The sequence below is a fragment of the Lycium barbarum genome, chromosome 4, assembly GCF_019175385.1.
Source record: "Lycium barbarum isolate Lr01 chromosome 4, ASM1917538v2, whole genome shotgun sequence".
In the NCBI taxonomy this organism is placed as follows: domain Eukaryota; kingdom Viridiplantae; phylum Streptophyta; class Magnoliopsida; order Solanales; family Solanaceae; genus Lycium; species Lycium barbarum.
The window spans coordinates 148049888-148074931 of record NC_083340.1 but is presented as its reverse complement, the minus strand read 5'-3'; the positions used below and the strand labels follow the sequence as shown (position 1 = coordinate 148074931).

Here is a 25044-nt window from a genome sequence, read left to right as displayed (position 1 = left end):
CAAAGGGTAGTGGTTGGAGTTCCACCAAAAAAAAAAATTACAAGAAGTTAACGTTACAAATGGTGTAAAAATGTTATCATAACAGGTACAAAATATATACTCTACATCATAACGTGTTTCCAAATTTTACCACTTACCGAACCTTAAATAAATGTAAAAACTTGAAAGTTTGACCTACGTATTGTTTCTACCTTCAACCAAATTGGCTACTATTATCAACAAAATTAATTCGCCTATGGAATCATCTCTAGTTGGTCTACTTTTATATTTACCCGACACCAAACAAAGGAAGAAAATGACATTTTATGGATTTAACTCGCATACACCTACAACGTCCTGAGTTATCCTTTAAAGCTGACGATATAAAAGTTCTTTTTTCAGGAGCTATATATAGAAATTAAACTCATAATTTTGTTTGCGTTATGTAAGAATATTAAGACCAGTCATGAAAAGTTAAAGAATAGTCAATGTGAAGACCGACAAAATACCAACGAAGAAATGCTTACAAAATTTTCAACAAGTTTTTTAGTATATAATATATAGGATACATTTTAAAAAGAATGTTTGATTTTTTTGAATTCTTCATAACATTTCGCCATCATCTCCAGTTCTCCTCCACTGCCCTGCATTCTATCCAGGACGACACTAAAAATGATCAAAATAAAGTTTTGATTAAAACATTTCTCAAGTTGATTAGTTAAACACGACGTGTTTTTCTTTGGAACTACTTTTTCGAAAACCACTTCCCAAAATAAACAAAAAAAGTTGGAAGTGTAGCCAAACAGGCCATGAGGCCTGTTATAACAAGAAATGGTTGAGAAGGGGAGGTATTCAACTTAACTTGATAGTGAATCTTTCAATTATCATATAGTTTCTATAATAAAAGTTATAGGTCATCAGTTGTGTCGTTTATGAAGGGTCAACCCCATTAGATGTCTTGGTTATTGGCCTTTAACACTTAAACATCATATGCTTGTGTAGATAGCTACTGAAGGGTGCATGGCAAGACGAAACTTTGCGACTATTCCACTCTTAGTGATAGTGATCATCGACAAGGTAAAAAATATATCAATGCACAAAAAATAAATTCTCTTTCAAAAATGCATAAATAAAAATTTATTCAATCAACTCAACACCTTACAAGAACCTTCAATTTCCAACATTCACTCTCCACTCTTGATCAACCAAATCCATCCTCATTGCATTTTTCATCATATAAGAAAGTAAAAAGAAAAAATAGAACCCCCCCCCCCCCCCACACACACACACAACTAATTCAACCAAATACTGTCACTTTTATCTTCAAATTGCAGATACTGGAGATGGTGCAGATCCTGCAGGAGCAGCAATGCTACAATAATACATCAATGTTTGAGCTAAACTTGGATAAGGGAATATTTTAGGCCAACATTTACTATCAATCCCATTAATCACTTCACAACAAGGTGAATCAAGCCATCCAATTCCAGTATATGCTTTATAAACTCCTATTATACAACCATTTATGCTTTGAAGTGATGACAAACATTGAAGAACTTCATGATCATTTGGACTTGGTGCTAATATTGGATCAAGTCTAGCCATGACTAGTGAATTTGTGGTGCTTAATATAATGAAAAATGCAAATAGGTTAAGAGATTTTGTTGCCATGACTTTCTTGATTTTTGTTTGGGCTTACTACTTTTGAGGATTTTTGTTTTTAGATGATGTTTGTTGAATTTTGGGTGAAATAGAATGGTATTTATAGGGAGATTTTGTAGTCATAAAGATCATTCATGTCTTATTTATGAGATGCATGGTTTAGTCAGTTTTAATATTCATTTATGACTATTTATTCGTGAGATAAAAGGTTATGAAAGAGTTCCATGTTAGGTGATAAATTCGGCTTGATATTTAATCTCACACATGTTGGTCTTAATTTAATTTTTAATGTTAATTTCAAAGGTATTTCTCTTTTAGAATCTTTTCAAGGACATTGAGCTTCTATTCTGAAAATTAATTGCCCGCACCTACTGGTAACACCAAATCAATGAATATATGACATGTCTTACCTTATACTCTTATTGTTGAATCAAAGTTAATCATTATAAAATTATATGATTTGATGTGAACATCGGATGTGGATAAATTTTTACTTGACTTTCAATTACTTTCTTGCAAATGGACTATATATGAGGGCACTGTGACTCTTAGAAAGACGAATTATTGTCTTGAGTATTGTACCAGCTTATTCTAATCAGGAAGATGTTTTATTTGGAAGAAATTTCAACGAATTAGTTCTATAAGAACCATAAATTAGTCTTTAACTATCATTTTTTTTAAATAATGATGTAACAAATTAAAAAAGGGGAACATTTTCAATTTATTCTTAATTATGTAAATACTTCGTGACCATAATAACATCAACGTGAGGTTTGAAATTTGACTTGGTAATAGTTGGATGTAAAGAACTTTGACCCTGTTCATGGGATATTGAATAACATTGTCTATTCTCTTTTTGAGGATATATTAATATCGAATTAAATCGAGGGTCAAGGACTTAAATTAATCAGACATCACATTAACTCATGCATTAACCAATATAAAGTAACCCCCTTCCTAAAGAATCAATAAATTCTATTACTAATAAGATCTTTTTAATACATATCGATCACTAAATGCTAACATTAAACGAAACAAAAATTAAACTGATAAAGCAGTTTAAAATGTCACTATTTCTTGTAATTTTGCATATAAATACAACAACTCTAAAATCTTTCACATCACTATCCAAAGTTCTTACAACAAACACTGTCAGTACAAAACATCAGGTGTGAGTAATTTTTTTCTTCCAATGGTGAGTCCTAAAGCCTTATATTCAATTATGCTAATTTCCTTATTATCCATAACAATTGTGAGAGCTCAATTTCTTGGTGGATTATTGCCTAATTTTGGAGGATTAGGTCCTGATTCAATTACAAAATGTTTAACATCAGTTAATGATGTTCCTAATTGTGTTGAAGAAATAATGACATCTTTTTTAAGTATTCAACTCCATTTACTTGGTCCTCAATGTTGTAAAGCTGCTTTAGATATTGAGGATGGATGTTGGCCCAAAATTTTCCCATTTAATCCTTTTTTTCAACCAGCTATTAAGAGTTTTTGTTCTAGTCAAGCTCAAATATGAGCTTTTGAGAAATTGAAAAAAAAGGTTTAACTTATTATATACACTACAGTGATCGTGTAAAAGAATTTTTAATGTTATTTCAAATAACGGCCTATCAGAAGATGAAGTTGCCGGAAAAATAAGATGTATTACCTGTTATAACAGGTTAAAATACATTGATAGTGTGAAAATATTCAGTGCAAATGAGTTAATTCCACGTGGAAATGAGATGTTTGTTATTTTCTTTCTTAATATGTCAAATAAAAAAAAAGTTGTGATTTGTTTTAGTAAAAAAGGGATGGAGGGATATGGGGTGGTTTTATTTTCTTTAATGTGTTTGGTATGTTAAAATAGGAAGTACTACTAGCTTAAATTTCAAATATTTTCACTTTTTTAGCATCTGATTTTTACATAAGGAAAGTAGTAATATAAGGCACCTTGAACTCTATGTTAATATTTATTCTACCGGCATATGTTTAGAATTATGATCTTATTTACCAATAAATCCAAGTATTTCATCAGCTCTTTTCTTTGCTTTCATGACATTCATTTTTACAATTCATTTGTTGTTTCAATCCATTAAATTAAAGCAAGCACTAGCGTGTGTTGAAGAAAAAGTTTGGAGCGTCAGTAACCAATTATGAATAAGTATTTTTATGATTGTTCTTTATATATCAATAAAATTTAAGTAAAAACATCGATCGCGATGCGTGAAGAGCTTAAGATCGGATACAAGAAAGCTCATTTACTTTTCTTTTTTTTTTTTAACAACAAGCAACCTTACTTCATTAATGAAGAAACTGTCTCAAAGAGTTAAAAGATGCGACAATATCAGTTACAATCCAACTAGAAAAAACAGAAACCCAAATAACCTTACGTAGCAACGAAATAGAAAACTTGGCTAAATTGTGGGATAGCATATTCCAAGATCTAGAAATATATACAACATTTATATCTTCAAAGAAACTCATAAGCTTACAGATATCTTCACATGTAGTCCCTATCTCTCTTGAAACGACACTTCTTTTCCATATCATATCCACCACCGCTTTTGCATCAGATAAGATCTGCACCTTTGACCATCCATTTTCCGTAGCGTTTTCCAGTGCCTCGCGAATTGCTAATGCTTCAGCGGTGATGGCCTTCCCAACAAATTGAATTGGGGTACCAACAAGAAAGCCGATTGATTGAAACGTCGTAAAAATCTCTTATTGAATAGTTACTTGTATATTTATACATCAATCAACATAGAAAGAAATACACATCGGAAAAGATATACTCCTCTTTATATATAAGTTTATCTTTACTGTACGCACATAGAAGCTTGACCAAAAGCTTCAATCCAAAGATGGTTCATTCATCAAATTATAACCAAAACCAGAGCATTCTACCAAGGTTCAAATGGTCTCGATAATATGGTTTTGCTCAAATAAAAAAGAAATGATACACGAAATTACAAAATATCGTTCAATAAGTTCCCTCTCTCCTCAAGTACAAAATATCAGAAAAATTAGAAGGGTGGAGAAAGAGGGAATTACGGCGGAAGTGTTAAAGAGAAGAAAATAACCGGCTATTGCCAGTAGGTATTACCTGATTATGTAAAAAAACTTTACACCATCAGTGTATATTAGTTAAACTCAATAATAAAACTAAAGCAAGTCAGACAGTAGTAATTCATTATATTGTCCAGAGAAGTATCTGCATGTCCAGAGAAGTGGTCGATTCTTTGAACCTTTCAGAAGTTTGGCTTTAGATTATATTGAACGGTCAGATTAGTATTATTTGATGGCAAGTATGCCCTCCAACTTTGGGCGTGCACAAGTAGGCACCAACTTGTATAAAGTTGCACACGTAAATACAAATGCTGACGAGACACATAAATTTTGGAGGTGTCTAGATGATCAACTTGTACGTTGGAGTGTTCAACTGGAAAGTGGATACAGGCACACCCAAAATTGAAGGACATACTTACCAGTTGAGGCCAAGTTTGATGACCTATTTATGTATTATGCCTTTTTTAAAGATATCGGGAATTGTGCACTTCACCTCAAGGAAGCTGTGTTTCACTTCTCGCTTTTTTGCTTCATGCACCATGGACATTGTATGTTGCACAAATATAAGTAATGGCCTGAATAAGCTTCTGATTTCCAATCACCTGAAACATTAAGTATGACAGGTGACACCACCTCACGCGAGGAGCGAGACTACACTTAGCGAAGGGTGATCAGATGAACAATTTAGTCGGATATGCATTAGGCACTAGGAAAATCCATTCAAAAACAGGACCAATGTAGAATGAAATTTGAAAATTCGTAAATAAAGGAGAGAATTTTTAGACCTATAAGTACAAAGATCAACTTGCACCCTTACATATCAGTGAAGAAATTAACAACACTGGCAGGCTAATTTAATAATAAATTAGTTCTCTTGCTCACATTAGGGAGAGTTTCAGTAGGTTGAAAGTCAAGATAAAACTAGTTAATTTGTAATGAATCCTTAAACCCAAATAGTTTGAAAAGTGAAGTTTAATAGTAGTTGACTAGTTGTTGTTATGCTCACAGAGGGACTGTTGCTGGAACAAACACAATATCAACAACTTGACTGTCTATATTAACTAACTGGACACAATGCAACAATAGCCTATCATAACTATGCCTAGAGATAGTGACTTTAGTTTTCTCATACTCCACATGCTGCATAGTACGCACTCCCCCACGACGTTCTGTTAACCCGGCTCCACGACAAAACCTGTTAATCTTTTAGATGGGATCTTCACACGGTTACTCCTTCTAGGTTGAATAAAATTACTCTTATCTCCCGTGTTAGCCCTACTGTCCTCCACGTCATCAATATTATTCATAACAGTTGCTTCCTCCTTGATATTGCGTCTTGGAAAATAAAAACTATCCAGACATATCGCCACCTTGGGAATTACGTAATATTTGGATTTATCAGGTACTAAAACATTAACAAATTGTTTCAGTTTAGGATAATAGATGAAAAATTCTTCCTCCGACACCCCATAAAAGATAATTCGATCACCAATTTCACTGCACCACATGTTTATATTATCTACAAACCGCGTGCAAGGAACGGGCAAGTTGCAGACATTCATTACCCATTTCCAACTATCCTGTTCCAGAATCCATATGTCCAATTCGTAATTGATGTATGTGCCGCCATATAGACTAGGACAATCTTTCAAAGTAGTCAAACCAAATAAACTCCTCACTCTTACAAATTCTGGCAATGGAAGTTGTTCCACTTCATCTGATTTCACGTCATAATATATGATTCTAGGTCTATTCCAAGGTACACTACAATATATTCGGTCGCTGATTGAATTGAGAGTCAGAGACCAAAATACACAACCTTTTGTGCTAATGCTAGTCCCCCGAGAGCAAAGATTATTATAGAATACTCTTGGACAAGGGAAACTTGTTTTCTTTGCCCAACGACCCTTATTCAAAGAGTAGACGACATAAAACAAATCACATATCAGTATAATCTTGTAGTCATCGAGGTTAGAATCATAGCACATCCCACAAGCTTTCATGCAATATTCGTCGTTGTTGTTCAGATAAGGACATGATTCAAGAATTCGATACTCTCTGGTAGATGGATTCCACAAAACATAATCTTTATAGGAGTTATAATCTTTTAAAAGTACCAAGCCATCACATGAACACCAGATTTCCTCACATTTGAATCTTTCTAGAGGAGATAGTTGTTTTTCCATCGGAAGTAATTGGGGACTTTCGAGGTCTCTAAACTCAAAATGGCCAGTAGATCTTTGTTTAAACAACAACTTTTCGCGGCACAACACTTTGGATTGATCGTGGTGAATATTTTTGAATTTATCGTCAGAGATTATAGCATTCCATGATATAGCTACGGATTTAAAACGCAACAAAGATTTAACAGGAAGGTTAGTAAGTATGGAAAATATGGTATCAATTGTTAGGTACATGGATGTATCGGCTGACCTCTTTTGTACTTTATTGTTTGGCATTATGATTGTTTGCTGCAGTTGGAGAAGAGAGGCGGAAGTGGTAATTAAGTTGCAGTGGATGGGAAAAGGTTGTTTACTCTAATAACAGCTAGCAAATTTGCAAGCAGTTTAGACTCTTGTTATTAGTTTAGGAGTCTTTTATTCAGCTCTTATATATTAATTTTGTACTTATCTATTCAAATAGGTTTATCTGTGACCTAAATTTTCTCTAAGCTGTTATTTTTTCCATTTTTTTTTTTTTTTTTTGAAGCAATAAGCTCAATACATTGACGTATTTTTTTAAAGTCACAGTGACATTTTTGTAATTAAAAAATAGGCTTAAAAAATTCTTTCAGTGAAAAGGGTATATTTGCACCATTTGTGTAAAGGCAGGGATATATTTGCACCATTTGTGCAACGGCAGGGGCATACATACGTCATTTTTTTAACGAAGGGGATATCTGCTCTAAACCGCAAAGTCAAGGGGTATATTTTCACCTTTAAGACCACTCACGACACGTTAAAGAATAGGCAATGTTTCTGGGCGAGGGGAACCAAAATAACCACGAATAAGACGCTAACAAAATTTTCAGTAAGTTCTTTAGTTATATACTTTAATATAGGATACATTTTACTCTAAGAAAAGAATGTTGGATTTTTTAACTCTTCATAACATTTCGCCATCATCTCCAATCTCTCCTCCACTGACCTACATTCTATCGACCATCGACACGAAATAATGCTCGAAATAAAGTTTAGAAGAAGGGAAAAAGGAGGTAAAAACATCATCGGATGAAAATTCGCTGCAGTTGATGTTGCTTTCGTCTTAAAACATCTTGAAGAGCAGCCCACCATGGGTAGCGAAAAAGGGAGCGAAAACGAGTGATTCGACAGCCATCAGCTTGATCAGGATGTTCAATGATGGTCCAGATGTGTCCTTGAGAGGGTCACCAACAGTGTCACCAATGACAGCAGCCTTGTGTGGATCGGATCCTTTGGGGCCAAGAGTTCTTGCATGTTCTGAAGCTCCAGCCTAATATACCCAAAACCAACACAAATAAATGAGTCAACGAACGAATTTCTCAAGCAAACAACAACAACATCATACCCAGTATGATCCCACAAGTGGGGTCTGGGTGTTGGGGGTGGGGGGTGGGGGGTGGGGGGGGGGCGTACGCAGACCTTACCCCTACTAGGGTAGAGTGGCTGTTTTGGAGACCCTCGACTCAAGAAAAACGTTTTCCAAAACAGGTTTGAAAATATTGATGGAAAGAAAAGTATTGACAACAAAAGCAGTAACGGTAACCAAAGTAAAAGAAACAACAGTAGTGATAAAATTGATTAAACTGAAAGACAAAGGTCCGAGTAAAAATATCTACCTCGATGTACTTCTTGGCATTATCCCAGGCTCCACCAGTGTTTGATGCAGAGATGGCAATCTACAAACCAAAGATCATCGAGGATTATAGAGAGAAAGAGATCCATTTAAGGTTTTTGCGTATATCATCAAAATCATTAGATAATAATATAAATGGTCCCTAAATTATAGGTATATTCTGATTTTGGGTCCTTGTGATATAGCTGCGGTGAAGTAGGCACGGGTATCAACGTCTAAGCCCACAGTAAACATATGATGAGCCCAAACAAGAAATCCAAGACCATCTATACTGATCATGGCATAAACCATATCTAGATACCCGAAAACCAGTTTTCCTGAAAAGTCGAAATGATATGACTTATGATACCGGATCCAAGCAGAATGGGAATGTACACCTCTATATCTGACGAAGCACATTAAACCTTTAATAAAACGAAATGTTTGTTTTTAGTCCCTCTATGTAAGAAGTATGTTGGATTGCTTTTTGAACTACATTACCGTACAATATGAAGTAACAATACAAGCCTAACATAACACATTGGTAAATTAAGTGGTGCAACGACTAATTAATAACTATGGTAAATTTGTAAATTATTCATTCATAAGCAAAGGAATCACTTGATTGCAAATATAGGATGTAAGCAGACCTTACCTCTACCTTTGCGGGATAGAGAGATTGTTTCTGTCCAATAATTGAGGGACTAAAAATGCTATACTATTAAACCAAATCATTACCTGTACGCCAGAGACGAGAGATCCTGCAAGCACACCAGACAAGGTTTCCACACCAAACAATATCCCTACAATCAATGGAGTAAGCATGACAAGAGCACCAGGTGGGATCATTTCTTTAATTGATGCATCAGTGGAGATCTTGACACAGTTGGCGTAATCAGGCTTTGCGGTTCCTTCCATGAGACCAGGGATGGTGTTGAATTGCCTGCGCACTTCCTCAACCATCTTAAGTGCAGCACTTCCGACACTCTTCATTGTCATAGCAGAGAACCAGTAAGGAAGCATTGCACCAACAAGCAAGCCGATGAATACTTTCGGTGTCAAGACATCTACTGTGGAAATTCCTGCACGGCTCACAAATGCACCAAAGAGGGCCAGAGACACAAGAGCAGCAGATCCAATGGCAAATCCCTGTTACCAAAATCAAGAGCTCGTCAACAAACAGGCAATGGAGTGACCTTCTAACTAAAAAGGTCAGATTCTGTAACGTAAAAGTGTGTGTAACCAACCTTTCCAATAGCAGCGGTGGTGTTTCCTGCAGCATCAAGGGCATCAGTTCTCTCTCTGATTCTGTGACTCATCCCAGCCATCTCAGCAATACCTCCAGCATTGTCACTGATGGGACCATAGGCATCAATTGCCAAACCAGTAGCTATGGTGCTCAGCATTCCAAGAGCAGCTACTGCAATGCCGTACATTGCAGCAAAACTGAAGCTAACAAAGATGCTGATAGCTATGGCAAAAATTGGAATGATAACTGATTTGTAGCCCAAGGCAAGGCCAAAAATAACATTTGTGGCAGCACCAGTGCGGCAGGAATCAGCAACATCTTGCACAGGGCTGGAAACAAATGAAGCAAAACTTACATTTCTGACAGGCAAGAATCAAATAAGCACCAAAACAGAACAGCTAAAGACCCAAGGCTACCTGTAAGCATTACTGGTATAGTACTCGGTAACGAATCCAATGATAAGTCCAGCCCATAGACCAACTCCAACGCATAAGAACAACTGCCTGCAAGTGTAAATCAGTTTTGCATGCCAGTTAGCCTTTGATAAAGGTTTATGAGAGACCGGAAAGAAGGACAGGCAGGAGAAATGAAGTATTATGAAGCAACATATATGTAATGCAATTATTTCAAGTTGTTGAAGCACAAGTCACACTTTAGACTTACCAGCTCTGAACTTCTTTCTGAATTCCAAAATTGAATATTGTGAAGGTAGATGGGAGGGCAATCCAAGAAACAAAAGCAATTCCAATTGTCATGAGGACAGTAGAGATAACAAGTTGCTTCTTCAGTGCTGGCTCAATTTCTTTTACAGCCTTAACTTCGAAGAAATCAGTAGCAAATAAGGTGGTCAGCAAACACACAAGGATGCCCACAGAACTGATAAGAAGAGGATATAGCATGGCAGTGAACTCATGGTTGACCCCGAAAGAGGAGATAGAAGCAACAACAAGGGCAGCACACGATGACTCAGCATAAGATCCAAATAGATCCGACCCCATCCCAGCAATATCTCCAACATTGTCGCCGACATTGTCAGCAATAACCTAAGCACATATTTAGCATTAAAACTAACCAGGAAAAAAAATAAACGCATCTTAACATTTAAATGATACATAAGCTTACCGCTGGATTTCTAGGATCATCTTCAGGGATGTTTCTCTCCACCTTGCCTACAAGATCAGCTCCAACATCTGCAGCTTTAGTGTATATACCTCCACCAACTCTACCAAAAAGTGCCATTGATGACCCACCAAGCCCATAACCAGTTATAGCCTCAAATAGTCCTTCCCAGTCATCACCGTAGTATAACTTGAATAGGTTGATGGCGATGTATAAAACAAGAAGACCATTTGCAGCAAGAAGGAAGCCCATCACAGCACCAGAACGGAATGCAACAATAAAAGCCTTACCTACACCCTTTCTAGCCTCCAAGGTAGTCCGTGCATTTGCATATGTTGCAATTTTCATTCCTAGAAACCCGGAAATCACAGAGGTTACAGCACCAAGCAAGAAGGATATGGTGCTGAAGACAGCAGTTGCAAGGGCAGGCTTGCACATTCTGGAGCTGTCATATGTACACGCCTGGTTCTTTGTGCTGAAACCCTCAACAGAGCTGAGGAATAGGAAGATCAGAATTGCAAAAGCAACCATGAAAACACCAACATACTGGTATTCCGTAAACAGGAATGAGGTTGCACCTGTGACATAGATTGATTCCGCAGTTAGGAAAGCTATTATCGTGAAATGTTTTACTGTCAAGGCACTCTACGAGATTTTCATAGAACAGTCAAATCCTTCAGTTTTCACGTCAAACATGGTCCAGACCAAGATATTAAGGGGAAAAAAGTAAGTGTTGAACAAATCAGCATTTATACGCCAAAATAAACAGTAATGCAACACACTAGACTCCAGAGTGATAAACTGGAACATATCCGGCAATACAATATTAGTAAGAGCAAAAGGAAGAACTTTTTTGACGATCCAAAATTCAGTTGAAGCCTGTTATATGCTCCAGAATTGAAATGCCAATTGACTACGCTATTTTAATCATCCGTTTTAAATGAAACATACGATAACGTGTTTCTTCCGAGGGCGTAAAAAGAAGACATATCAGCAGGAATGAATGGGCAAAGCAAAATGCAATCTCATTGCAAGAATCTCAGAATTCCTCTAGTTCTTTTTTCTTTTTCGTTTTTAATTCCATTTTTTAAGACGTCCAGTCTGGATTCTTTAAGGAAAACTGCCAAAGTAACCTCATATCAATCAGCAAATTTCGGTCCCTCTAACGAAGTTGTTAGGAATTCTCATATCTTACTTTAATCACTTGATGACAAGGATGAATTAAAATCTCTAACTAGATGTAACATGTTATTATTGAATGCAGCAGCATGCACTAAATTGGGTTCTAGAGTAGAGACAAGTGACTAGAGCAAAATACCAGGTAAACACGATTTCTTTATTCTATCTTCTCAGAAGTACACTACTAGGATAGTGTTGGGAAGCAGGACAGGGAATTATTTAATAGTGAATCAAAGGTTGCTTAGATAGTACCTAACTGCAATTAGTTAATACAATATAACAAAGTGGTATGCCCGGAATAATCATAGCAAGCTAATAAATTGTACTAACAATAATTAAAGAGGAAGACTAAAGTCTAAATCTATAACATCTGTTAAATAATAATTATTTAATAGTAAGCAACCTGCAAAGTAGGAAAAGTTCAGATCTTTATGATTAAGCCAATAAATTGTAACAATAATTAAAGAAGAAGACTAAAGTCTAAGGCTCTAACATCTGTTAAATGATTATTATTTAATACTAAGCAAACTGCAAAGCAAGAAAAGTTCAGATCTTTATGATTAACAAGCAAAGTTGCATTACATAAACATGTACTGATCCAGAATTACAATATAGGAGAAAAAAAATTAACAAGTAAATGCTAAACGTGCCAAGCAAATCAGAAGAAAGTATACCCACAAATCACGTAAAGTCCGAGACAGTGTAGCAAAGCATCAAAGCTGCTACCTTTTCTCACAAATATGTGTGTGTGTGTGTACAACCGAACAAGTTCATTCAATTTACAGTTATTTTACAAGTACTCGAAATTTTCAATAACAGGAAAATGAAGTAACACACACACACTCTCTCTACATTGAGGAACTGCAGCTAAGAATGTAGATACACCTAAAATTAAGACTAAAGGCTATATGTATCAACCATAAACAACCTAACACAATGGAAAAAATTCAACTCCAGGAAAAGATTTTCCAAGACCTAATTGCAAACCATAAAGACAAACAATTGTATAGTCTTTTTACAGAGTACACCATCCACATATTGCCTTCAAACTTGAACTCTATATATACACAGAGACAATGAAACCATGAGGTCTCAGGTTCAAATCTCAAGAGAGGCAAAATCCACAATGTGATTTCTTTCTCTCAACACAAGCCTTGGTGGGCAAAGTCAGGGGCGGATCTAGAGGGTCGGTTACGGGTTCACACACGGTAGCTTTTACTGGACCCTATATATATATATATATATATATATATATATTTGAACCTAGTTATAATTGTAGTACGAACTTGACGTCGTTGAAGGAACCCATAAATTCCACATCTTGCCAGTGTTATCAAAGGCGTGTTTAAAGCGCGCTTAAGCCCTGAAGCGAGGCGCAAAACATGTTGAGTGGTTCGTCTCGCTTTATGGGCTCTTTAGTGTCATCATCAAGGCTCTAAGGCATACTTTTCCTTAACAATGAGCATAATCCTGAAGATGTGACACTAAACAATTGGTTTTCACTTTATCGTAATTCTTTTTCTATTTCTTTGTTCATATATTTGTTATTCATGTTATGATTATTAGTTTTGGACTACACACAAATAATTTTTTTTTCCTCCATTTGCGCCTTTTTTTAATAAACCACACACTTTATTTGCGCTTTGCACTTAAAGCCCTGAAGGACCTTAGAAGGTTGAATGGCCGAGGTATGCTCAAGCTAGCCAGAACACCATCATTGTAAAAAATACACACATACATATATGCATACATATGTATACTATATACATATACACAGACAATACACACACACACATATATATACACACATGTATTCTTATCGGTAGTAGATTGTTCACGAGCATATATAATTACATGAAAGAACGTGAGTCTACGCAATTCTAATTACAACGAAAAAATTGTAACAAAAAACAACAAACAGAAAATCCAAAAATGCTAATTTCCACGTACCTTCAGAAATGGCATTTTGAATTTCAGCGCACTTATGAACAACGCTATGATCATTAATCCCTTCTTCTTCTTCAATAAGCGCTTCACTATATCCATTATTCTTACCATCACCTGATGATGATTTACTATCAATCGAAACTGTAACTTTTGAAACAATCACCCATTGTATTAGCGCGAATCCGATTCCGATGAGTGCACACACCGGAATCAGAATCTCCGTTCCGAGTTCTGGCAGAATTGTTGCTCCCATCACCGACAACAAATCTAGAGAGATAAAGTGATTGTAGAGAGAGAAAGTTAGGATTTTGAGGTAATATGATATAAATACACAATGCACGTATCATATACACACGTGTCATTGCCCATGGATAAAGAAAAACCGTTTCAAAATTTAAAAAAAAAAAAAACTAGAGAAAATATATAATAATGGATTTGAAATTGTAACCGAGCATCGCCCATTGACTCTATACCCGACTCATAAGTAGAAAATTTCTCCTGCCCTTTGCTAACAGGAGCTAACACTCCGGAAACGAAAAATGCCAAAATAGGAACAAGGATGGATATTATTAGAAATGCCCAAAAAAATCATATTCAGAAACGAAAAATGCCAAAATAGGAACAAGGATGGACATTCTATGTATATTTAATTTAAGACCATAAAATTCAAAAGTCTTCTTTATTTTCTTAAACTTCGTATCAAGTGAAAACCAAACAAACAAGTTGAAACAGAGGGAGTATTACATGAAAGAACGTGTGCATACACAATTTCAATAACAAACAACAATACACGCAGTGTAATCCACCCCCACAAAGTGGAGTCTGGGAGGGTAAAGTGCACGCTAACCTTAGCCCAGAGAGAGGCTGTTTCTGGCGGACGCTCGACACAAGGACAAGCAATATAAGGTAATATAAAGATTCAGTGCAAAATACTATAAAAAGCATGATAAAGCTATTTGAAAGAAAAAAAAAAGTTGTAACTACCACAAATAAATACTACAGAAGAAACAACAGTCACAAAAAAGAAGGGAAAGTTTCAAAAAAAAAAGAAAAAATTATCAAAACAGAAAATTCAAAATGCTAGTACTATATTTTTACGTACCTTCAAGAAATGACACAAAATTTGACACAGCTAGAGAGAGAAAGTTAGAAAGAAAGAGAGATGGAATGAAAGTGAAAAGGAAGGAAATAAATATAAGGAGGGAAGATGTAAAGATGGCGATTTGTTCGGTGGGGTCTGTGGTTCACTGTTGTTTTGGCCGGTATTTTTGTGTGTATACCAAAAATATTGATAAATATACGCATGTATTATTATATTTTGAGAAAAATGACAAAAATAATCTCCTATATTTGGTAGAATCAAAATAGTCCTCGAGTATGTTTTCCAATATTATTCCAAAAAAATTGTCTTACTTTTCTTATTAGTTTGTCCAAATAATATTGACGCATTTTTATATTTAGAAACAATCTAACGTTATGAGATGATTTGCAGTAACACAAATATCTGAAACTTGTTTTGGACTACACATTCATTTTGGGATGGAGGGAGTACTTTTTAAGTTCGTTAGAAGTGAGCATTTTTAAGTTCCGATCCGTCAAGTATTTAATAAAATCTGTCGGTTAGATTTAATGAAAATTGTGAAAATATAATTTAACCAGAAACATCAAGAAAATCCTGTTAAATTTAAGAAATTGCAGCACTGATAGCTGCTTCAAACAACATAAATAGATCAAAAATAGAAAAAAAATGCATATCAATGTGAGTTCCCATAAGACAATATATTGAGAAAATGAAAAAAAAAAATCTCCTATATTTGGTAGAATCAAAATAGTTTTTAAATATACTTCATCAATCCCGAAATAAATGTTACCTTAACATAAATCGCATTCACTAAGAAATCAATAAATATAATCTGAAGTTTACTAAAATATTCATATTTATTAGATGTGTTTTGAAATTGAGCAATATTAAATTGTTACTTTTTCAATGCTAAGGGCATATTTGAAAATACATGCCAATTTTTGTGTTGAGTTCATAAGGTGACACTTATTTTAATATTTTTTTTAAGCTAACACTTATTTTGGGATGGAGGGAGTATTTCTTATTATTTTTTACTTTTTAAGTTTGTTAGATGAACATTTTTAAGTTCCTTCAAAAATATTTTAGTAAAATATGTTTGTTAGATTTAATCAAAACTGTGAAAAAAAAAGGATTTATCCGGAGATACCATGAAAGTCAAATAAAAACATAAGAAACAATTATTGCGCATCTTATAAGATTTTATTATGGAGTAAAAAATTTACAATCTGATCACTTAAAAGATAATTGCATATAATTTTATTTAATACTATCATTACGATATATTTTATATTTTTGGACCCTTTTTTTTTACATATTTATAAGCTAACTTCTAAATATAACCATTTGAAATCACTATTTACTTCCCTCTAATTATTTCCATTTCGTTTTCTTTACTTGGCACAATTTATCATAACATGGTGGTGGATGGAACGTTACAACTGTTATGTCATGGGCGGCTTTCCAGCCATGCCCCATGACCCCTTGGGCACGCCCCATGGCGCCATGGCAAGCCTCTCAGCGCCTAGCGCCATGGACGGCCCCGTGGTCTCGGACGCCCCAAGTGACAAGGTTGCTTCTGCCTATGTCACCCCATCAATGTCCCTCGCGCGCGACCCTGCGCTGGCCGTGCCCCAACGCGTGCCCAGCGCCCAGTGTCAATGCAGCCCTGCTACAGTGCCAGCACTCAGCGCCCAGTGCCCGCGCCCCAGTACGCGCGCGCACTGTGCCTACGCGCATGACAGTGCCCCGACCGAGGGTGCACATGGACCTGCTCTAGTTAGGTCTCTTTTGTTGTAATTATAGAGTAGTTTACTTTATGTATTTTTGGTTGTGTTTCTCTAGCAAGTCTATGTCTAGTTCTATGACTTGGGTTTTTATTTTTAAAGCATTATTAGGGGGGATCAAGCAATCAAAACTTTCAAGCAAGCAATCAATTCTCTGTACCGGTGTCTCTCCCCCTCGACACCGCTTGCTCTCATTGTAATAGCTTTCATTAATGCAAACAAGCTCTTTTTCTCAATTCTCTTTTCTGTTCTCTCAATTGCTCGACATTGGTTTTCCCGCACGGCACTGACAGTCTCGTCTAGCGTGCGGAGGAGACCCCGGTTGGCGGACAGTAACCTTGGAATCATCGGTTGCTTGGCCTTACGTCGCCCTTCCAAGAAGTCTCAGGAAGGCGCCGCGTAACAGTTGGTATCAGAGCCTAGGCTCGACATCGGACGAGGGAACACGTGGCAATTGTCATCAGTTTCGGACTATGGTGAACCATGGAGACCGCCTCTTGATTTTGGAAACTACGGTCAATAGATTTCGACCCGTGGCTGAAAGAGTGGAGGACCTGGACCGCAGGATGCGGCAGGCCGAACAAGACATCGTAAATATTGCTACTGACACGGATGCAGCCGCATAGGCGGCTGCCATCCAAAGAGAGGAGGACCTCGCCCAGAGGACTCAGGAGGCAGATAGAATAACTGCCATGCAAGGAACCATCGACAACTTGACTAATCAGCTCAATGTTGTCAATGCTGCCTTACAAGGCCTACTCCGAGGAGGTTATCGTGCCCTCCAAGTCACCTTATGGGTCGCCTGTGCTATTCCAAAAGAAACATGATGGTACCCTAAGGCTCTGTGTTGACTATCGAGCCCTCAACAAGATCACCGTGAAGAACAAGTACCCCATACCACTGATGGCAGACTTGTTTGATAGACTGGGCGGCGCCACAGTGTTCACCAAAATAGACCTGAAGATAGGCTATTGGAAAGTCCGCATTGCTGAAGGAGACGAGTCCAAGACGACATGTGTGACAAGATATGGCTCGTTCGACTTCCTGGTCATGCCGTTCGGCTTGACCAATGCTCCAGCCACGTTTTGCACTCTAATGAACCAGGTCTTTCGAGAATACATTGACGAATTTATGGTAGTATACTTGGATGACATTGTGGTGTACAACAAAACGTTAGGCGAACACCTGGAGCACCTGAGGAAAGTCCTAACTCGGTTGCGAGAGCATGAATTGTACGTAAAGCTGTCCAAATGCTCCTTTGCCCAAAAACAGATTGACTTCCTCGGGCATGTTATTGAAGAAGGTCGCATCAAGATGGACTAACAAAATATCAAGGCTGTCACAGACTGGCCACCACCCAAGGATATCCATGCCTTGAGGGCGTTCCTTGGCCTATGCAACTTTTATCGACGGTTCGTCAAGAACTACTCCCTCATTGCATTACCATTGACAGAACTCCTCAAGAAGATCACACCTTGGGACTGGTCGCCAAAGAGAGCAGACGCCTTCAACTCACTAAAAGTGGCTATGTCTAGTAGCCCTGTTTTGGCCTTGCCCGACTTGACCAAACCCTTCGAAGTGGAGACGGATGCCTCTGATTACGCCTTGGGCGGAGTCTTGCTACAAGAGGGGCACCCGGTGGCCTACGAGAGTCAAAAATTGAAGGATGCGGAACGGCGCTATGCGGCTCACGAGAAAGAATTATTGGTTGTCGTCCATTGCTTGCACCTTTGGAGGCACTATCTTCTGGGATCCCCATTCGTGGTGAAGACGGATAACACGGCTGTTAGTCATTTCATGACCCAGCCAAACCTAAATGGCCACCAGGCCAGATGGCAGGAACTTCTAGCAGAGTTTCACTTCAATCTGGAATACCGAAGTGGGAAGACCAACCATGTTGCGGATGCACTGAGCCGAAGGGCCGATCTAGCATCGGTATGCCTACTTGCCACCCTTAGGGGGAGCGAAGTGTCTACCAACATAAAAGATCAAATCCAAGATCTTCTCACCAAAGACCCTTCGGCACAGTATTTAGTCGACCTAACAGGTCAAGGAAAAACTCGACAGTTCTACATGGAGGATGGGTTCCTGAAAGTAAAAGGAAACCGCCTTTACGTTCCTAAAGGAGGAGATTTGCGGAGAACTCTCCTGATGGAATGTCACGATACTCTATGGGCAGGCCACCCAGGAGAAGAACGTACCATGGCATTGCTACGCCGTGCATATTATTGGCCCCAGATGGCAGATGATGTTGCTCAGTATGTGAAGACTTGCCTGGTATGCCAGAAAGACAAGTCTGACCGCTTGACACAAGCGGACCTGTTGGATCCATTACCTGTCCCAAAGAGGCCTTGGGAAAGCGTGTCATTGGATTTCATCACCGGCTTGCCCAAGGTTGGAGATCTCACGACTATCTTGGTCGTGGTTGATCGGTTTTCTAAATATGCCACTTTCATTGCAGCACCCAAGTATATATTAGCAGAGGAGACAGCTCGACTTTTCTTCATCCATGTTGTCAATATTGGGGTCTGCCCAAGGATATTGTTAGTGACCGCGACTCTCGCTTCACTAGCAACTTTTGGACCCAGCTCTTTAAGTGCTTGGGGTCTAAATTGAGTCACAGCTCGAGTTTTCACCCGCAATCCGATGGTCAGACGGAGCGGTTCAATGGCATGTTGGAGGAATACTTGCGGCACTTTGTTACCGGCTCGCAGAAGAATTGGGTGAAGCTATTGGATGCGGCCCAACTGTGTTTCAACTCACAAAAGAGCTCTAGCACAAACAAGAGCGCTTTTGAAATTGTTACCGGGCAGCAACCGCTACTCCCACACACTGTGAATGCCCCAAACATGGCTAAATCCCCACGAGCAGCTAGCTTCTCGAAAGAATGGAAGCAGAATTTAGAGATAGTGCAGAGCTATCTAGTGAAGGCACAAAAACGGATGAAGAGACATGCAGATCAGAATCGTCGCTTTGTGGAATATCAGGTTGGGGACAAGGTGATGGTGAAGATCCCAAAGAGATACCTATTTGCAGGGGCCCATGACCCCCGCCTATTGCAAAAATATATTGGCCCTCTGTCCATTGAGAGGCGCATTGGGAAGGTAGCATACCGGGTGGATACCCCAGCTTGGTGGAAGATTCATCCTGTGTTCTATGTCAGTCTTTTAAAGCCTTTTCGAGAAGACACATGTTACATCCCGTATTTTCGGACTAGAAAATTTAATCGTCCAACATGAGCAAATTTACCCGAGCCCAGAGAATTCGACCATGTCGAAGGATGAAAATCAAGAGCTCGGTGTATATGAGGAATGAATTCCCAAAATTATTTAAGACGAAAAAGTGTGACGACGATAATTGAAAATAATATTTTATGTGTGCCAATAGAGGCTATGAAAGTGATGTTATATTATGTGGTCATGGTAATGGGTATATGAAGTACGTTAAAAGTGATCAATATTTACGTAAATCATGATTAGGAAATTAATTAAGATTGTTTGATAAAAATTAAGTGGACATATGTCATGGATAAGCGGAAGCAAGTCCATTATGTACGTATACATAAGCAATATCGTGTCACAAATATGATAAGTATCAAAAGGGAAGGGGTTGGCCAATGAGTGCCATGTGTAAGATTGGAAAGTGTGTATATTATACTAATCAATATCTAGTATTCAATTAGTGAAGTAGTGGCAGCATTACACGTATTGAAATACATGGGCACTATGCATAAATGTGCCTTCTATTCTTATAATAAGTGTCATAATGTAGATCAAGATGGGGGCCACGTGTAAGGTAGAAAAGGTGTAATTTATATCACTTATTATACTTTCTTGAGAATTCACTTGGAAGGAAAAGTCATGCAGGATATTTTGGTAGAAAGCAACGTGAGCTTCAGTTCTTAGTAGCAATGTGAGTCCCAATTTTATGGAAGCAAAGTATAATTTTGCTCATGCGAGTTTTGTTCACTATTTGGATCTCGTTGTTTCATTTTGTCGTATTGTTAAAATTTGAAATTTATTCAAGGTGAAGTAATGTGGAAGAAGAGTATTTCTTGGCATATGAGGTAAGAATTCTCCTCTATTAGATATATTTAAATTCGTTCAGATCACAATTAAATGAAGAGACGGGAATTACGAAAGTTATATCAGAAATCGGATAAATAGTTATTGTTATCACGTGGGTAGTTAGTGGATGATGAAATAAAGTGGGACAGCAAGGAACTAATTATTGTATTATCGGACAAGGATTAAAGAGGTAGTATTGTATTGCTGGATGGTTTATGAGGTGGCAGCCCCCTACACGTGGAAGCATAGTAGAAGAAGTGATTAGTGACTAAGAGCCCGTTTGGATTGGCTTATAAGTTGCTTATAAGCTGTTTTCAGCTTTTTTGAGTGTTTGGCTGGCCAGCTTAAAGTCATTTTGTGCTTAAAATAAGCTCAAAAAAATAATTGGGTCCATTTGGCTTAGCTTATCTAAAGCAGCTTATAAGTTGTTCAGCTTATAAGCCAAAAAAAAATAAGTTAGACTACCCCAACTTATTTTTTTTAGCTTATAAGTTGTTTGCAGCTTATAGGCATAAGCCCATCCAAACAGGCTCTAAGTCACTTACATACAGATCTGCAAGCCTCATCCAAGGAAATACCTTTTAGTGGTGGGCTCCACCATCCAATATATATTATATAAAACTTTTCTTGTTTTTGGAGAGTACAAGACTTCTTGAGAAATATAGATATATATATAGGTTCTACATCACTATTTTTGCTATGTACGTAACATATAGCTATCTCTCACGTTTCAGTTATATATGTAAAGAAGATACATATATTTCTTCTTCTTACTTTAGTTTAATGGAAGATATAGAAGTGGACAGCATTGTTTTACATTTTTGTTTCAAAGAAGATTAACGACCAACAATGTTTTAGGCACTTCATTTTGAGAAAGAAGGGAGCCGCAAGGCACTTAGCTTGTAGTGTGATTGGAAGTTGGGCAGCAACTAAGTGGCACCTTGCAGTAACGTGTATTCCATTTTAAGTGGTTGCTTGGTTCTTGTATACTCGGGGCAAGGCAGGTTGTTTCATCTTGGTTTAAGAATAAGTTTGGATGAGACGGTGGTTTTATTGTGATTAGCGGATCGATAATCGAGGTATGTAAAGCTGTCCTTTCTTTCTTTTTTGCATGATCTATGACATGTGCGAAGCGTAACGATATCCATAATGAATTCATTCCTAGATGTAGGATATCCTGAGTTCTTTGACCTCTTAAGCCCGAAGGGGCATTCTCAAGTTATGCGAATTCATAATGTTGACTAAATCCCGAAGGGGACATTCATAAGGTCTTTCTCTTACCTATGCATTTTATATTTAAATTTGTGAGTCTCGAAGGAGACAAATGAAAAGGGTTTGATTGCATACATGGCATTCATAATAGGTTTTTTTTTAAATGATTTCATGACGCGACTGAGCGCGCTATATAACGTATGGCCTCCGCTTAAGTTTGAGTGTGATATGGCCTCAGCTGATCCCTGAGTGTGCTATGGCCTCAGCTTATGTCTGAGCGTGCTATATAACATATGGCCTCAGTTTACGATATGCCAATTGAGTTGTGCATATGGTTTCACTAATAATTTCGAGAAAAACTAGTTTTATACTAAAGGAATATAAAGTTTGATTTTCAAAAAACCACTCCGAAGGGGGTGCGGGATTTTATTATTTAAACTTCCAAAAATCACTCCGAACGGGGTGCGAGATTTTACTATTTAAACTTCCAAAAATCACTCCGAACGGGGTGCGAGATTTTACTATTTAGATTTTCAAAACCACTCCGAAGGGGGTGCGAGGTTGTACTATTTTATTCTATATACGACTCATATTTACATTCCATGGCATCATTATTATTATTATGCCCGAAGGGGCCCGGATTATTATTATTATGTCGGGACCGGCATGCCCGAAGGGGCCAGGATAGTATTATGTCGGAACTGGCATGCCCGAAGGGGCCATCATTATTGTTATGCCGGAAGCGGCATGCCCGAAGGGGCCATCATTATTATTATGCCGAACGCGGCATGCCCGAAGGGGCCATCATCATTATTATACCGGAAGCGACCGTCCGAAGGGACTATTGTGATACTATATTTATATGGAGTATTCTAGAATTCGTGTATGCTGTATTTACATTGTGTATTCTAGAATTTGTGTAAGGTACTCTGCGACACGAATTAAAATGTTGTTCCAGGTTGCTTCTAAACTTGTTTACTGTTATGCTTCTTCTCGTTTATGATTCAGTAATGCTTTACATATTCAGTACATATTTCGTACTGACCCCCTTTCTTCGGGGGCTGCGTTTCATGCCACGTAGGTACACCCAGATGAGTAGAAGACTTTGCTAGAAGGTGTTCCCGCGGGATTAGCGAGCTCCATCTCAGTTCGGAGTGTTGCCGGGTCAAAGTACTTATGTCATGGTATTTTGTATAGGCTAGAGACTTTGCAGACAGTGTCCTGTGGTATGTTTGTCGAGATGTCGACAAAGTGATATCAGTTGAGTCATTTATGGATTTTAAAAGAGTATGTGTTTTAGATAATTTAGATTGGTCTAAAGCACTTATTGATTAGAAGTTTTCATAATCGTTATAGAGATAATGATTTCTATTTGGAAAAACAAATATATATTATGTTCTTAAAAGTTTTTTTGAAATGACAGGTTTTAATAGAGCAAATATCTAAGGGTTCGCTCGACTCTGATGAGAGTCGGGTGCCCGTCATGCCCTACCATTTCTAGGGTGTGACAACACAGAAGACCGTTCACGCAGCCAGCTCACAATACCCAGTATTCGAGGCCCACAAGCAACTGGGAAAAGGGTAGTAGAAGCCATCCTCAACGATCGAGTCATACATGCCTCAAGAAAAGATCACCAGGAGTTCTTGGTGAAATGGCTGGGATGTGATGCCGAAGAGAATACATGGGAAAGGCGCCTGATCGATGACTATCTTGCAAGCAAGGCGCCGAGGACGTCGCCAACTCAGGTGGGGGAGAATGTCATGGGCGGCTTTCCAGCCATGTGTCACGCCCCAAAACCCACCCTAGACGTGACCGGCATCCAACGTCATGAACAACATCGGAAGAACCTAAGCGACACAATAATAATACTTGAACCCGCCAGGTTCAACATTCGCCTCCAACAATTTATAAATTAAATGTAACACATCATGATCACATGAATTAAATCAGCGGAAGTCTTTATAAGTAAATAGTCATAAACGTGACAAACACCCATTAAGTCGTACGAGACTTTTGACAATCTACCCACAATTATGACAACTATCTATGGAGCTTCTAAGAGACATAACAATCGTCAAACCTCGGGACGCAGCCCGGAAATCTAGAATAATAAACGAAACAAGAAGTGTTCCACGAACAAGGATGTGGGTTCACCAAATCAACTATAGCAGCAAGTTCTCTTAAGCGTTGAAAGTATCACGAACCTGCTCTTCTTCGTTACCTAACATACCATCAAAAATAACAATGGTATGCCTGAGTACTTTCGTACTCAATGAGTGCCTCGGGGACAACAAGTATTATGAAAATAAAATATAATAATATATAAAGAAATCAGTTCTGAAAAATGATATGAAATCAATATACGGACAGTTATTCAGCTTAGGTATCTCGATAATAAATGTCAAACCCCATTCATAAAGCCTATTGTCAAGTTACAACTTCAAATATGCCCTTTTAATCAATTAAGATAGTCATCAACAATTCCATAAGAGAATAAGAATGTCACACATGCCAATACAGGCCCAAGAATCAAGCATATCGTGCATAGCGCACCACACCGGAACATATAATTCTCGGTGGCTATCCTTCCTCCCGAATAGCTAGGCATAAATCACACCCCGGGTAGCGAACCCAGAGGTGGCCACTCTTCCTCCCGAATGGCTAGGCAACGACACACTAGGATCCATAGTGGCTACCCTTCCTCCCGAGTAGCTAGGCCAAACACAACAACAAAGTCCATGGCATAGAAGCCGATTCACCAATTGTCTCAAAGTAGTCATATCGTCAATAACATTTAAGTTCATTACACATATCGATCAATGAAAGACATATCAATTTAACTCTTTACCATTTACCATGCCAAGCATTTCACTTACGAATTCAATATCACTACA

The 25044-nt window shown here is 37.8% G+C and overlaps 2 protein-coding genes and 1 long non-coding RNA gene across 4 annotated transcripts; 1 reads left to right on the top strand and 2 right to left on the bottom strand.

Moving 5' to 3' along the window:
* Positions 1 to 5870: 5870 nt before the first annotated feature.
* Positions 5871 to 7157, bottom strand: LOC132638022 (F-box protein CPR1-like). The gene has a single exon (XM_060355015.1). It carries the CDS (start codon positions 7155 to 7157, stop codon positions 5871 to 5873), a length of 1287 nt encoding a protein of 428 aa, XP_060210998.1.
* A 551-nt stretch (positions 7158 to 7708) lies between these two features.
* Positions 7709 to 15263, bottom strand: LOC132636988 (pyrophosphate-energized vacuolar membrane proton pump). 2 transcript variants are annotated; one of them, XM_060354105.1, is made up of 9 exons: positions 15108 to 15263; positions 14009 to 14272; positions 10883 to 11457; positions 10424 to 10803; positions 10177 to 10263; positions 9759 to 10089; positions 9250 to 9660; positions 8516 to 8575; positions 7709 to 8169 (listed from the first exon to the last, which is right to left on the bottom strand). In XM_060354105.1, the coding sequence occupies exons 2-9, from the start codon at positions 14256 to 14258 to the stop codon at positions 7963 to 7965; spliced, it is 2301 nt and encodes a 766-aa protein (XP_060210088.1). In that variant the 5' UTR covers positions 14259 to 14272; positions 15108 to 15263; the 3' UTR covers positions 7709 to 7962. The 2 variants fall into 2 exon arrangements, with proteins under 2 accessions (XP_060210088.1, XP_060210089.1); XM_060354106.1 differs by lacking the exon at positions 15108 to 15263 and adding an exon at positions 14479 to 14588.
* A 5420-nt stretch (positions 15264 to 20683) lies between these two features.
* On the top strand, positions 20684 to 24245 carry LOC132636987 (uncharacterized). Its single transcript, XR_009581501.1, has 3 exons — positions 20684 to 22016; positions 23231 to 23409; positions 23573 to 24245. It is a non-coding gene; the product is annotated as an uncharacterized LOC132636987 (long non-coding RNA).
* The last annotated feature ends 799 nt before the right edge of the window (positions 24246 to 25044 follow it).